At 65.6% G+C, this 14084-nt stretch overlaps 1 protein-coding gene across 1 annotated transcript; it reads left to right on the forward strand.

Moving 5' to 3' along the window:
- The first annotated feature begins 4781 nt into the window (after window positions 1–4781).
- RASSF7 (Ras association domain family member 7) lies at window positions 4782–8181 on the forward strand. Its single transcript, XM_026034699.1, has 4 exons — window positions 4782–4890; window positions 5256–6163; window positions 6542–6710; window positions 7322–8181. The coding sequence occupies exons 1-4, from the start codon at window positions 4788–4790 to the stop codon at window positions 7351–7353; spliced, it is 1212 nt and encodes a 403-aa protein (XP_025890484.1). The 5' UTR covers window positions 4782–4787; the 3' UTR covers window positions 7354–8181.
- Window positions 8182–14084: the final 5903 nt, after the last annotated feature.

The raw sequence follows: 14084 nt of genomic DNA on the forward strand, positions 1-14084 counted from the left end.
GCGGGAGCGGCAGCGGGAGCAGCCGCGGGAGCGGGAGCAGCCGCGCGGCCGGGCGCGACCCCGGCGCCGCCCCGCGAAGTTGCCGGCGGAGCCGCGCGTGGCCCCGGGGTTCCGTGGCCCCCATGTCCGGCTTTGCGCTTTTACCCTGTTTCGCGTTTGCGTTTCGCTTGGCGGGTTTTACTTTGTTTCGGGTTTATTTACTTGTGTTCTTTTTTTCTTTTCTACTTCCCTCCCCGCTTTTTTTTCATTTCGCTTCCTGCGCGGAGGCCTCCGGTGCCGCCGCGGCTCCCGCCGGTCCCTCCCGCGGCCTCCCGCCCCGCGCGGGAACCGGCTGCTGTTTTTTGAAAGGAGGAAAAAAAACAGCCCAACAACCGTCGCACCTTGGGCCGCGAGTGGCGGCCGGGGCGGGTGCTGCCCCCGGCCACTCTGCAGCATTCGGGGCTCCAGCCCTTGCGTGGGGCTGCCCTGGAGCTGGGGTGTCCTCGAGAGCAGCAGGTGAAAACCACAGTGTGACCCCCAGCCCCGGGGCTGCTGCTGTCCCCATGGGGAAGGCGGCAGGGCGCGAGCGCGGGCGCCCCGCTGGCGTCTCGGCCTCCCACCCTGCGCACCCAGGCTCTGCGTGAGGACGGCCCGGGAGCGGGAGTCACTGCTGCACCCGCTCGTGGGGCCTTTTCCTCCAGCAAACCAGCAGGGAATATTAACGGAAGCGGCACCTGCACGGCCTGGGCGCTCCCTCCCGAGACCTCCTGGGAACCGGGAGCTACTCCGGAAGTGGGGAATAATCTGGGTTGGGCCCTGCCGGTGCCAGCCCCGCAGCAGCGGGGCGCGGAGAGCTTGGGTTTCTCGCAGCGTTTGCTCGGCCGAGTGGCTCTCCTCCGGTCTCCGGACCGGCCACATTCCTCCTGGGCTGGGAGCCTTCCCGTCCTGGGAAGCGGGAGCTACTTCGTGTCGCAGGCCACACCAGGTGCAGTAGTGCGGGGCTGTCTGTGCTGGGGGTGCTCTGGGCCTCGTGGGGCGCAGACCCCAAGGCCCCAGGCTCGTGGGAGGACTCCGGGATTTGGGCACCTCCTCCCGGTGCAGCCTGTTCCAGGAAGAGGCCGAGCGCTGGGGTGGCCTCGCTCGGCGGCGGGCTCTGTGACCTGCCCGCAGCGCCGCGGCCGCGTTGCGACACCGCCGAGGCCGGGAGCGGTTAGTCATTAACGCGGGCAGCGCGGCCCGGATCCCGCGCCAGGCTGCCTGTCCTGCCGTGTCGGCTGGCCCTGCGCGCGAGCCAGGCCCACGTGGGTCGCGCACCCGGCAGGGCTGCACCGTGTGTTGAGACCCTCTCCGAGCCAGGAGGCGGCAGAGCCGCGGAGGGCTCAGCCGAGGGGTGGAAGCTCTCACGGCCGTCCCCAAAGAGGCGCCCTTGGGCGCGCTGGAGCGCCCTGCCTGTTGCATCCCAGCTCCGAGTGACTTGCCGCCTCTTCCCCGAATGGGGCTTAACGGCCCCGAGGGGTGAGCGGTGCTTGTGCTGCCCGTGCGGTGGCTGGAGACGTGGAGCAGCCTCCCCTTGGAGCAGGGCGCACGCCCTCGCGGCACCTGTTGGTCGCTCCGCGGCTCCTCGGGCTCTCGCCAGCTCTCCGGGTCCCCAGCACCCGTTTGCTCCCTGCCGCTGGGGCCCCCTGCGTGTGCTCCACATGCCGCCATGGCCTCCGCGGGACAGGACGGGATGCGACGGAGCGGTCACGGCGCGAAGGTGCCGCCCGGCCGCGGGGCTGTGGGGCTGCGGAGCGGGCGCCGGCGGCGGCAGCGTGGTGCGGGCAGCCTGTTTCCTTGGCGACGGCAGCGATGGGGGCGGTCTCCGGGACGCGTGCGGAGAGTGGAGAGCGTTTTCCCCTCTGCTCGTCCTCTCCCGAGCTGCTTTCCCCGAGTCGCGCGGCGGGAGCGCGGGGCCGGGCGCCCTCTGCCCCGGCTGAGGCCGCGTGTGGCCCGCGGAGCCGAAACTCATCTTCACCCCACGCGGGGAGCCCTCGCTCCGACCTGCGAGCTGGCGCCTTGCTCGCGCACGGCTCCATCCGGCCTGGAGCGGCGCCGCGGGTCCCGGAGAGCTGCAGGCAGGGAGGCCTCGTGCAGGAGACACCCCGCCGTGGGGCAGGGGTCCCCCGACCAGGGGGACGCGCGGTGCGTTTCGGCTGGTGTGTGTGGGGCGCGTGGTGCCTTCCCCTGGCGGGGCCAGCGCGCCGGCTGCGCGGCCAGCGTGCACGACTCACCCTGCACTGCCGCTCGCTTTCCTTTGCTGTTTTTCTCTCCTCTTTGTTTCTCCCTTTTTTCTTCCCCTGCTGCAATAAATAGTTACTCGACGCGTGGGCTGGCACGTGCGGGCCCTTCCCACGTGCCTGCCTGCCCTGGGGCCGGCGCTGCCCCGAGCTCGCCCCGAAGCCACCGCCAGCGGGTGGCCCATCACCGAGGTGTCGAGCCTGGCGCGTCCCTCAGGCCGCTGGGGTGGAGCGGGCCCAGAGGGGAAGCTCAGCTCCGGGTTGGGAATAAAACAGCAGGGGCGGGAGTATGGTGCTCCGGCAATGCCGTGGAAATACCGCAGCTGCAGGGCTGCTTGTTGGGCCCCCTGGAACGGGGACATGAGCCGGGCCGCGCGGCTGGTGCCTTCTCCGGCGACTAGCGGGCCATTCAGGTCCATGGAGCGGCTCTCCTGGTGTGCAGTTCAGGTCCTGGTCTCCAGTTTGGGTCCGTGGAGCAGCTCTCCTGGCCCGCGGTCGGCTCGTGGTCTCTGTTTTGGGCCCGCAGAGCAGCTTTCCCGCCCTGCAGCAGCTCCGGCGGCTTTGGGGAGCTCCTGCGCCGGGCTCCGCGCCGGGGCTCACGTTACCGCAGCGGGTGGAATTTCAGCATCTTTGTGCCGGGGAGGAAGCCGAGGCCGACGGGGCCGCTTGGGCCTCTGCGAGATGAGGGGACACGTTTGTGTTTTCCTTTTTGTTGGCCGAGACGTCTTTGCAGGGAAGATGTGAAAGGCCTTGCTCGGCAGCAGCGCTGATGGATTTGGATTTTGTCTCCTTATAATCAAGGTAATTTTAAGTTGGCTTCGACCTCCAGCTTTTAAAACTGGCCCTGATTTATGTGCGGTCGAAGCTCCGTTCAGATGCAGTTCGAAAACTTATGGGGCTTGTGCTTTTTCCCTCTTATTGAGATCAAGATGTTGAGGGGAAAAAACGCTGTGAGCCCTTGGAGGCTTTTTTGTTTTCTTTTTGTGTTTTGTTTTTTTTTTCTTGTTGGCATCTGAAATTTCAATTCCCAGTTAGGAAATTCAGTGAAGAAGCTCTATGAATCATCCATACCACCCATTTCAGACCAATCACATGGGACAGGAGCCGCAAATTAGTCACTTTGTTAATCTGCTTTCGATAAAAACGATTTAGCAAAATCTGTAGGGAAGGGGGAGAGAACAGACAGCGACGTGGAGGCAGCCGAGGCTGCCGTAAAGGTGCTGCCCGGAACAGGCTGGGGGAGAGAGGAGAGCAGGGGGCGCCGATTTGACTCTGTTTATTTATTTGGGTTTTATTTGCTTGTTTTCCCCCCTGAGAGGTGAGTAATCGCTGCCCCCTGCGCGAGGCTGGCGCAGAGCGGCTGGAGGAGCCGGCGCGCGACACGAGGGAGGTGCCGCCGGCGGGGGCCGCAGCGGGCGCGGGGCTCCCGGCGCAACAGCCCCGGTCTCCTTGCCCAGGAAAGCGGCCGGTGACGGGCGGCGTGGCAGCGACCGGGAGCTCCCGGCGCCGCGCGGCGGCTCGTGGGGCTCGGCGCTGACGTGGGGGAGTGGGCGAGGAGGGTAGTTCTGTGTGTGTGTGTGTGTGTGTGTGTGTGTGTGTGTGTGTGCGCTCTGTTGGTTTTCCTTGGAGCTGCTGGTTCCCGCCGGCCAGTTGGGACGCGGGGCCGGGTGTCGCGGGGCGGACTTTGCTCCGTGCCAGCTCCAGGGAGGAGCGCGGGAGTCACCGGGCGTTGGCGGCCGGCACGCGGGGCGTCTCCGACCACAGCAACCCCCCGGTCGCCCTCTGCCTTTTCTGGTCCTTTTTGTTTTCCCAGTGTTGGGCCAAAACAGCTCCCGTTTTGGCAGGAGCTGGGCTTCACTGGGCTGGTTTTCCTGCGCGCGTCCCTCTCCAGGTGCTGCCCGTGCGGGGACATGTGGGGGAGCCTTCCTCTGATAAATGTGGATATTGGGGATGGGCAGCTGGCATTCCAGCAGTTCCTCTGACTGATGGGAATGTCTGCCTTGGTTTGGCTGCTCCAAGGTGGTCCCTGGGGTGGGTGCTGCCCCCTCTGATAACTGGTTTTGCTGTGGCCCCGTCAGACCCACCTCCGAGAGCAGTGTAGCAGAGTCGTCTCTTCCTCCTGGCTTCTCTTCCTTTCCAGTGTCTCCATTAAAAATCCGATGCTGCTGGAGGTGGGAGCCGTCTTCTGTCCTGCAGAGACCTCTAGTCTTGATGCTTTGAACAACAGAAATAAGCAATGCTGTGGGGAGGATAAAACCTGTATTTGCTTTTATTTGTTTATTTAGGAAAGAAGAATCTCGTTGCAGGCTTCCTCCCGGGGGCGGTCTCCCAAGTGCCGGGCACGGAGCGGGTCCGGGAGGAGCCAGGCTTGGTGCTGCCGCCGGTGCCAGCCTGGGGCCCGGGCCGCGCTGCTGGTGACAGCGCCGTGTCTCTTGCAGAGGGCGCGAGGCAGCGGCGGTGGCGGCGGCTCCCCGCGCGCAGGACGAGCTCGCCATGGCGGCGCCGGCAGCCTGAGCCCGCGGCGGCCGCGGCATGGAGCTCAAGGTCTGGGTGGACGGCATCCAGCGCGTGGTGTGCGGCGTCTCCCAGCAAACCACCTGCCAGGAGGTGGTGGTCGCCCTGGCGCGGGCCATAGGTGAGCAGCGCGCGCCCGGCTCCGGCCTCCGCCTGCCCGCGGCCGATCCTGCCGTCTAGTGGCTTGAGCTTGAAACGCCGGCTGGCGCTTGCCGTGCGTGCTTCCAGCTGGGAACTCTCCCTTGGCAACAGGTTTGAGGCTCAGCCGTGAAAATCCAAGCTCTCTGACTCTCCTTTTCCTCTTGCCTCCCTTCTAACATGATTAAGGAGCTTATCTCTTCTCCTTCTCCTCCTCCTCGAGACCCTTTGGGGGGTTGTTTTCTCCCAAGCAGTTTTCCATGCGGTTGCGAGGGGGGTTTCTGTACCAGCCCGGGGTGGTGTGAGGCTCGGGGCTCGCCGGCTCACGCGCTTGTGCCCTCTCCCCAGGTCAGACGGGACGCTATGTCCTGGTGCAGAAGCTGCGGGAGAAGGAGAGGCAGCTCCTGCCGCTCGAGTGCCCGCTGGAGTCACTGGCCAAGTGCGGGCAGTATGCGAACGACGTGCAGTTCGTGCTGCGGCGCACGGGGCCCAGCGTGGCCGAGCGGCCCTCCTCGGACGGTGCTCCCCACGCTCCCGAGCGGACGTTCATCCGGGCCAGCCTGCCCATCAAACCCAGGCCCATGAGCACCGAAGTGCCCCGCTCCCGGGAGCCAAAGAAAGCCATGACCTTCAACTTGGGCCCTATGGGCTCCGGCGAGCTGTTCGCCAAGAGCCGGTGGAGGCAGCATGTGTGGGAAGGGATGGACTTCAAGGAGGGCGCTGGGGCTGGTCAGGCCTCCAAGGAGGAGCTGTTCAAGACTGTGCTGCGCCAGCAGGAGCAGCTGCACTCCTTGGAGGTCCATGAGGACTCCTTGGAGATGGACCTGCGGCACTGGGAGCACAGCAGGGTGCCCAGCCAGGAGGACGAGATCTTCTTCTTGGAGCAGCTCGTGCGGCGCAACGAGACGGAGCTGGGCGAGGAGGAGTTCTGGCAGAGCGAGCTGCGGCTGGAGAAGGAGTGTGAGCGTGAGAGGCAGGAGCGGGTGAGGAGCCTGCGGGCCAGCTTGGAGGACTACACGCAGAGGATCTATGAGCTGAGCGCCCGCACGGAGGCCCTGCAGAAGGAGATCCAGTGGGAGATGGCCGAGAGGGCCAAGAGGGGCAAGGAGACCCCCGGGCCGAGCACCGCAGATCTGGAGGACATGGCTGCTAAAATGAAGAGGGATCTGGAGGCCAAGGTTAAGCAGGGCACGCAGCTGGAGAGCAACCTGGCCAGCGTGGAGAAGGCCTTGGAGGAAGCAGAGAGGAACCTGCAGGTACAGCTGGTCACCAGCTCCCAGTGGGGACGAAGGGACCTGTACGGGGAGTTGGCTGGGGTTGGCCGGGAGAAAACTGGTTCTGCTTGCACAACCTTTCGGTACCTCCTTAGCAGCACTAAGACCTCAGTGCAAGGCGGGTTGAGAAGAGGTCTCCTTCCAGCTTGCAGGGCCCGTTAGAGGTGTTTCGGGGCCCACAGGTGACTGAGGACTAAGAGCAACATCTGCACGGGCTGCGGGCTCTCCCGTGGGTATGTGTGGGAGGTGCTGGCCAACTTCTGAGCTTCTCTGGTGCCCTGGGGCCTGGAGGAGGACGAAGAGCACCTCTGCCGTGCCGGGCCGCACCGCTGACCTGCTTCCCTGCTCCGTGTTTTGCAGGCCCAGAACCGGGAGCTGGAGGAGCTGAACAAGGAGCTGCGGCAGTGTAACCTGCAGCAGTTCATTCAGCAGACGGGAGCCACGGTGACGGTGGCGCCGGCACGGCCGGAGGAGGACGCCCCGCTGGGACGCGCTGGCTGCGAGGCCCCGGCGCAGCCGCCGCACGGAGGTCAGCGCCCGGGGAGCTGCGTCCGCGTTGGCCGAGGGCTGGGGGCAGCTCGGCAGCCCTGGCTTCCCCCTGCTTAAACCTGCCGCCGGGGGTGATCTTTTTAAATTGTTGTAATTTTTATTTTTCTCCTGTGCTTTTAACCTGCTGGGCGCTGGGGACAGGGTTGTTGCACCCCAAGTGCAGGTCCCTCTCGGGACAGTGCATCGTTGCCTTTGGTCGGCGTGCTGAGACCACCCTTTTCCAATCCGAGGCGAGCGGAGAAGGGAGAAGGTGGTGCCAGCAGCCGGACCCACGGTCCCTGAGTCGGGAATTGTTTCCTTGTCCTCCAGGCTTTCTGCCCGCTGGCACCGACTCACCTCCCCACAGCGGCACCCAGCAGCTCCTGGGCAAGCCCAGGCCCCGGCAGGAGCCGCTGGTGCCCGGCCTGAGCGCCGAGCGTGCACGTGGGCACGCGGGCTCCGTGGGCGTCACAGCGAGCAGTGCCAGCGTGGGCCGCGGCGGGCCGGCAACGCGGCGGCTCGCAGCTGCTCCGGGCGCCGCCGGCAGAGCCGGCCTGAGCGCGCGTCCGCCCGCGGCACCGCGGTCACTCCCCTTGCTCTTGTGTCTTGCAGTGGTGTCGTCCAGGCAGAGCATCTGGAGGTAGACGGGTCCGGCCGGCACGGGAGCAGTTGCCCTTTGAGCACAACTGTATAAATGGAACCCTTTTCCCTATATAGATATATATTTTTTACTGCTTTGTATTACGAATGGATGTGGATGTGTGGATGGCCGGATGAAGAATTTTTGCAGATGGCAAAAGAACATGGAAACCAACCAGCCAGAGTGGCCTTCTTCCCCGGCAGATGCAAACAGACTCTTTCTATTTTTTTAAAAGTGCTTTCTATGTTGAGCGGCAAACGGGGAGCACTCACCTTCGCCAGCAGCCCGTGGCGGGTTTTGAGGAGCCCTCGCTCCTGGGAGGAGCAGAGAGCTCCCGGGCTGGGAAGGTGGCAGAGCTGGAGCCAGGTCCCTGCTGCACGCTCAGCCTCCCCGGTGGGCTGCGCACCTCGCCTCGCCTCGTCTCAACTCGCCTCACCTCGCTCACAGGGGTTTCCACGCTGGCTTTCCGAAGGGGAGCCTGGAAAGGTGCCGTTTGCTGCAGCTCGGCCCCATCGGCATCCACCAGCTCCATGGCCGGAGCGGTGCCCTGACTCCGGCCAGCGCGGGCCTGGCCCATCTGGCAAACAGCCTCTTCGGTGGCCGCGGGGTGCCCAGGAGCAGCCTCTCAGGCAGCTTTCTGCCCCTTTTTTTCTGCACGACCTGTAGCAGAAGGGCAAAGAGAGGCTGTTTCCTTGCAGGAAGGAGCTGGGGATGTTTCCCTCTGGATTTCTTTCTGTTATGGCCAGTACAGTTACGCTCGTCTTCGTCTGTCTGTCTGTCCCAACAGGTCATACCAGATTTTAGTGGTGAAGCCAAAGGGGCTGGGAGGGGACCCAGGAAGGGGACAGGCTTGTCCAGGCGGTCCCAGAGTCCCCATGGCTTCGTCTCCCAAGTGTCCTATGCATTGTATGCAAAAAAAAAAAAAAAAAAAAAAAAAAAACCCAAAGGGTGCGTGGGGCGCAGTGCTGGCTGTGGGGCACGCTTCTGTATGTGAATGCAGCGTGCGCGGCCCGGCCGCGGCGCTGAATAAACCTTGGGAAAGGATCCGTGCGAGGCCTGCGCGGCTTGGGGGCGCGCGCCCGCCGGGGCTGAGGACACGAGCGCCCGGGGGGCAGCTCCCGCGGCGAGGCGGCCGCGTCCCGCGCCGCGGCCTCGTGCCGTTTCTGCGCCGTCTCTTTGCATTTGCCTGCACGGCGGGTTGAAGCTTTAAGTATTTTATGACCAAACAGCTCTTACGCTCCCCAATGCTTTTTTTTTTTTTTTTTTTTAATATCATTTCTTGACGGCAAACCGCTTTACAAAGAGCGAGGGAAGCTTGTCCTCACCGCAGCGGCGGCTGTCTTGGGGATGCAACCTGGCAGCTTTTTAATAATGCAGGGCTGCAGCCTGGAGCATCTTAGGACAGGCCAGCACGAGGATGGTGCTCACTGTGAATCCGAGCTGGAATGGGGAGGGAGACTCTCTCCTTGGCTTCCCAAAACCCCCAAGCAAAAGGCAGCAGCCAGGGCGCAGGAGCCCCGGCAAGCTCCTTTGCGGAGCCACCGCTTTGAGGCCAGCGGCTCCTGTCCTTTGGGCTGAGCTCACGTGCTGCAGCTGATTGCGGGCGGGGGAAAGAGCGTGGGCGCTGAGCACGTGGCCACCCGCACGGGCGCTGCTGCCCGCGTAGGAGCGTGTCCGGGGAAAGGCGCTAAAAATACCCGTGCTGGCCGCGCGCGGGGACGAGGCCCTCCCCTGCAGCGCCCCGCGCCGCCGCCGCCGCGCTCGCTGCGCCGCCTCCCGGCTTCGCGCACGAGTCGGAGGGCAGCACAGGTTGCAGGGAGCGTCTGGGTGCTCTTGGGGAAAAGCAACACCAAAAGCCTTACACTCAGGCAAGCAGCGTGCCTTGGAAAGGGGCAGCATTTTCCTCCAGAGCCAGGAGCCAGGTCTCTCCTAGAAGCAGCTTTAAAACCTGAGGAAACGCCCAAGCTGAGAGCAGTGTTGACGTGCGGGCGGCTCGGTGCCGCGGCCTGCAGGGCGCTGCTGGGTGCAGCACGGACCTCACGAGGCTCCGCACACGGGGTGCCGGCATCAGCCCCACCGCTAAAATCCCTTCCTCCCGTCAAAGGACCCCGAGCTGCTCAGATTTTGGGGGGAGTCCTCTGGGAATTCACGTGGGAAAGGAGGGATCTTTAATTCTAAATTTCTAAATTGGTGCAAGATGAGCAGGAATTAAAAGGGATAGAGTTGGGCATTTGGGTTGGGTCCTGGGGCTGGACCTGCTCGTTGCATCTCTGAAACCTCCTCTGCTAAGTGGAAGGGAAGCTGCTTCCCATGGGAAAACATCCCTTTTTCCCAGGAAATGGCCCTGTCTGCCAGGGGAAGAAAAGATGCTCTCAGATGAGTCACAAACGGGTTTCCAGGTGTTGTAAAGGTAGGAATAAAAGGTAAATTTTCTGGTAACGAAGATCCCCTCTGATGGGAGGTGTGTGAGTGGCGCCTGCTGGCCACCGCGCTGGGAGGTCTCTGGCCACGCAGGGGGTTTTGTTGGGTCTCCTTCTGCTTCCGCAGGCCGAAGCAGCCGCAGAGCCGTCCCAGGCAGCGGGAGGCGCCGCGGGCTGTGCCCCACTGAGCCCAGCCCTATTGGGAGCCCACGGGAAGGGCTGCCGGGGCGGCTGCGCTCAGGCTGTGTGCCCCTGCTCCCGCCTGGGGCTGCCCTGAGGCTCCGGCTGCTTCGCGGGCACCCCTGGGCGCGGAGCCGCTCGCTCTGGCGCCCCACAGGATGTGGGTCCCGCGGGGAGGTGGCCCCAGGTGCTGGCAGCCCCGGGGGCCGGGACGGCGCCGCCGCTGGGGGTCGCGCCCCCCGGCTGCGCGTGGCCGAGGGGCTTGGGCGGCCGCTCGGGCGCTGTGGGGGCCGCTCTCCGGGCCCACGGCTCCGCGGGGAAGAACGAGCCCTTCATTCCTGCATCCGCTGCTCTCGGCAGGGCGGCCGGCTCCTTCCCGCCGCAGCGCCCGCTGCCCCCAGCTCCCGCCCCGGCCTGCGCCCCGGGGGCCTCGCGAGCCCCGGCCGGCGCCTCTGCCCTCGCGAGCCCCTTTCGGGGGGCAGCCCCGAGCCCTGCGCGGGCAGCAGGGCCCGGCAGCCCCAGCGCCCCGTGGGCGCCGCGGTGCCGACGTGCGGGTCAGCGCGGGGCTGGCGACCCCCCCAGCCCCGCGCGGCCGCCGGGGCTGCCGCTGGGCGCGCGCCGCCCCCATTGTGCCGCCCAAACAATGGGGCTGTGTGTGGGAAACGTGCGGGGCAGCGGGCCCTGCCGCTGCCTTTCTTTCGCTCTAGGATTTGCGGCGATTCCCGTGCGGCGGCGGCCGGCTGGGCTGCGCTCGCTCCGAGGCCGAGGGGGTGTCGGGGCTCGCAGAACGGCGCCGGGGAGAGCCGAGGCCGTGGGGCTGCGCGCCTCAGCTGCCGTGACCTATATTGGCGCTGGCACGAGCCCCGCGCTTGGGGGGCGCCGCGGCGGCGGGGCGGCCGCGCACAAGCCCCGGGGCCGCCGCGCGCGGCCTTCCCGCTTGCTCCGGAGGCCGTGTCAATAATACATTTCTGCCATTGAATATTTTATTGATGATTTGACTTTTGCTGCTTGCAATTCCCATTTCAAGGCTGCGCGATTGTTCCTAATTAAAATTTCATGCCCTGGGAGAAGCCTTCTTGCTACAGTGGAGACGATGCTGTCCTTTTCTAGGCCACTACAGAGCGGGAGGAAGGAATTACTCATTGTTACGAGATTAAAACCCAGCCAAGACTCTTCCTTAAAACAAAACCCCGGCGTACGAGGCGTCCTCGCCGCGGGGCGATCCAGTGCTGAGTGCGGTGCCGGGCCGAGCGCACGCGGCGGCCGGTGCGGACCGGCACAGGGATGCTCCCGGGCACCGGGCTCGGCAGACACCGAACGCTTCCGACTGGCGGTCGCGTTTGCCTCTTATTGCCTCTTATTGCCGTCTTTTTGTTTTTAATCTTGAGTGCTGTCAGCACTGGCGCTTGCTCCCAGGCCGGGCTTTGCCTTTCTAGTACTTGCAAGGCACCGGCTTCAGCACCAGTTCCGTGAGAGGGAGCGCGAGCAGCTGGAGGAGCCCGCCCGGCTGCATGGGGCACCGTGTCAGCCCCACACTGGGTCCGTGTGGGGCAGCGGCGCCTCCTCGCACAACCACAACTTTCCATTGGGCCTGTGCGGACGGGCACACGTATCTCCTTCTCCCCCACCACGGTGAAGACCAAGAGCACTCCACCTTGCCCTGAAAAAAAATACCGCAAAGCACTAGAGGAGGTCGGGAAATTTTCCTGTTTATGGATGAGCAAGTTTCTTTCCCCATGGAGCCTCCTGCCAGCAGGATTTTTTTTTAAAAGATGTATTATATAAGTCCCCGCTTGCATTTAACTGACTGACTCCCCCTGACTCCTGAACAATTTCTGTGCTCCCGTTCCTGCCGGGCAGCCCCTTCCTTGGGGCTCGGCCGCGGGCAGCGTGAGGAGGGCGCTCGGGAAGGCGCCAGCGCCACAGAGCGCTCGGCCGGCCCCGCTCGGCAGCCGCCCCTCCTGCCCGGCCTCTGCGGCGAGCGCCCGCCGGGCCGCCGTGGGGCCGGGGATCAGCTTACAGCATCCGTGGGGCAGCCGTGGGGGAAGCCCAGCCCAGCGCAGGGGCAGCCTGGCTGGGGGCCAGCAGGGCCGGCACCTCCGCTTGAGAGGCCGCTGCATCACCCCACGGCTGCCCCCTCAAGGCTGCCGCCCCACGGCTGCCCCATGGGACGCTGTGGGTACGGCCCCGCCTGGGAGGGTTGAAGCCGCGCCGCGTGGAGCTGCCCTCGCCCCGCGGGGCCCTGCGTGACAGTAACAGACACCCAGACGTGGTTGTGCAGTATTTATTGGAGATTTCAGGTGACAGCACAGCAGGCTGGTCTTGACTCACCCCACAGGAACGGGAAAACAGGGATTCAGCTGTTGGCGTCCCCTGCTCGCGGGAGAGACACACACACAAGAAATAACAAACAAATGCCAGTTCAGCGCCTGCCGTACCGGAGCTGCACAGGAGGCTTCACGGGCGGCGGGAAGCGGCAAGTTTTTGTACCACGGTGCTGCCTGATGGGGACAGAGCGGGCAGATCTTGCCAGGGGCCGGGACTTCCACTGAGATGCTTCTGCATCTGCATTCTGCACAGCTAATCACCAGGCAGCACAGGACCACAGGCAGCGCCGGTTTCCCCGCCGAGGGTCTCGTTTCCCGGTCCAGGGTGGTTCTGTGCAGGTGCGCGTGCACAAGGCAGCCTGCTGCTCTAGGACTTGGGTTTCAACCCGCAGACGCAGCGTTAATGCACAGACACAGGGGTACGTGGGCACGGTGTGTAGCGCCGGGTTTCCCTCTCTCCCTGCTTCCCACAGAGCTACCCCAGAGCTCCCCCCTGCTCAGGGATCGGCGGTGGGAACGGCTGGAGCAGCAGCCAGGGAAGCGGAGAGCCTCTCGGGACTGGGAACGCTCCGAGCTTGTTTTCCATCCCTCGGACGTGACCCCCGCCAGCTGCTGAGCAAGCATGAAAGCAGCTTGGGCCAGTCGGGGCAGTTTTCCTCCCTTTCTAGCCTGCTTGAGCATCCCGGACTCACCCACCCCGCTCAGGGCACGGAGGGGATTGATTTTTCCTTCTGGAGAGCAGATGCTCCCCGGGGACGCGGGAGGAAAACACGGCCCGAGCGCGGGCAGCGCAGAGGGAGCCGGGGAAACATCTCGGCCGGGGCTGAGCTGCAGAGGGTGCCGCTCAGCTGCTCTGTCTGACTTAACTGCTTACGGAGCAGAGCACTTCTGATTCACGCACGAGATTAGGCCTGAGAGCGGCGCGGCGCTGGGCCGAGCCAGGAGCACCGGGCAGCTCCGGGCGCCGCCGCGGGAGCCGCCGGCTGCTGGCGTAAGCGGAGGCTTTGGAACCGCGCGGCTCCGCTCGCAGCGCGACATCACAGCGAGAACTTCAGAGGCGCGGCGCTTCGCTCGCTGCCCTCGCGGCGGCGGCGGCTGCCCCGCCAGCCGGAGGGCTCGCAGCCCGGCCGGCCTCCGCCCAGCGCCGCCGTGGCACCGGCACCGGCAGCGCCCCGGTGCGACACGTGCAGCCGCGGAGAGCGGGCAGGCGAAAGGCCGGCAGAAACGGAAAGCGGAGCCGCGTCCTGCTTCCCGCTCCGCGGCGCAGGGAGCCGCGCTTCGAAGGTGACTCACGCAGGGCAGCACCAGGCCCGGTTCCCTCCGTTAACACACCCTTGGCAAGCGCAGTTCGGTTAGTCACTGAGCGGGCATCGGCGCCTCGCCGCCTGCCCTGCGGTGGCGCGCGGGGCTCCGTGGGGCGCGCGGGGCTCCGTGGGGCGCGCGGGGCTCCGGGGGCGCGCGGGGCTCCGGGGGGCCGCACAGCGGTGTCCGAGGAGCAGCTTAGCCGCTGTCACACGCACAGTGGGGTCGCCGAGAGCACAATGTGCGTTAGTCAGTGGCTCACCTGCTCCTGGAGGGCGACGGCGGCGGCGGCAGCGGCGGCTTCGCTCCGGGGCGGTGGCTTCGCCGCGGTGCCCCGCTCGGCAGCGCTCGCGGCGCGGGGAGCTGCGCTGCCCGGTCCCGTCCTGCCCGGTCCCGTCCCGTCCCGCCCCGTCCTGCCCGGTCCCGTCCTGCCCGGTCCGGTCCGGTCCGGTGCTGTCCCGTCCCGTCCCGTCCCGTCCCGTCCCGTCCCGTCCCGCCGCTCACCT

The sequence above is a fragment of the Nothoprocta perdicaria genome, unplaced genomic scaffold (assembly GCF_003342845.1).
Source record: "Nothoprocta perdicaria isolate Ctin4 unplaced genomic scaffold, notPer1 scaffold_15, whole genome shotgun sequence".
Classification (NCBI taxonomy): domain Eukaryota; kingdom Metazoa; phylum Chordata; class Aves; order Tinamiformes; family Tinamidae; genus Nothoprocta; species Nothoprocta perdicaria.

What these genes read in the sequence shown, in the direction of transcription:
- RASSF7 (XM_026034699.1), top strand. Translation starts at nt 4,788, where the DNA reads ATGGAGCTCAAGGTCTGGGTGGACGGCATCCAGCGCGTGGTGTGCGGC. An exon ending in CGCCCTGGCGCGGGCCATAG is followed by an intron (nt 4,891 to 5,255) that starts GTGAGCAGCGCG and finishes CCCTCTCCCCAG; the next exon opens with GTCAGACGGGACGCTATGTC. An exon ending in GGCGCAGCCGCCGCACGGAG is followed by an intron (nt 6,711 to 7,321) that starts GTCAGCGCCCGG and finishes TGTGTCTTGCAG; the next exon opens with TGGTGTCGTCCAGGCAGAGC.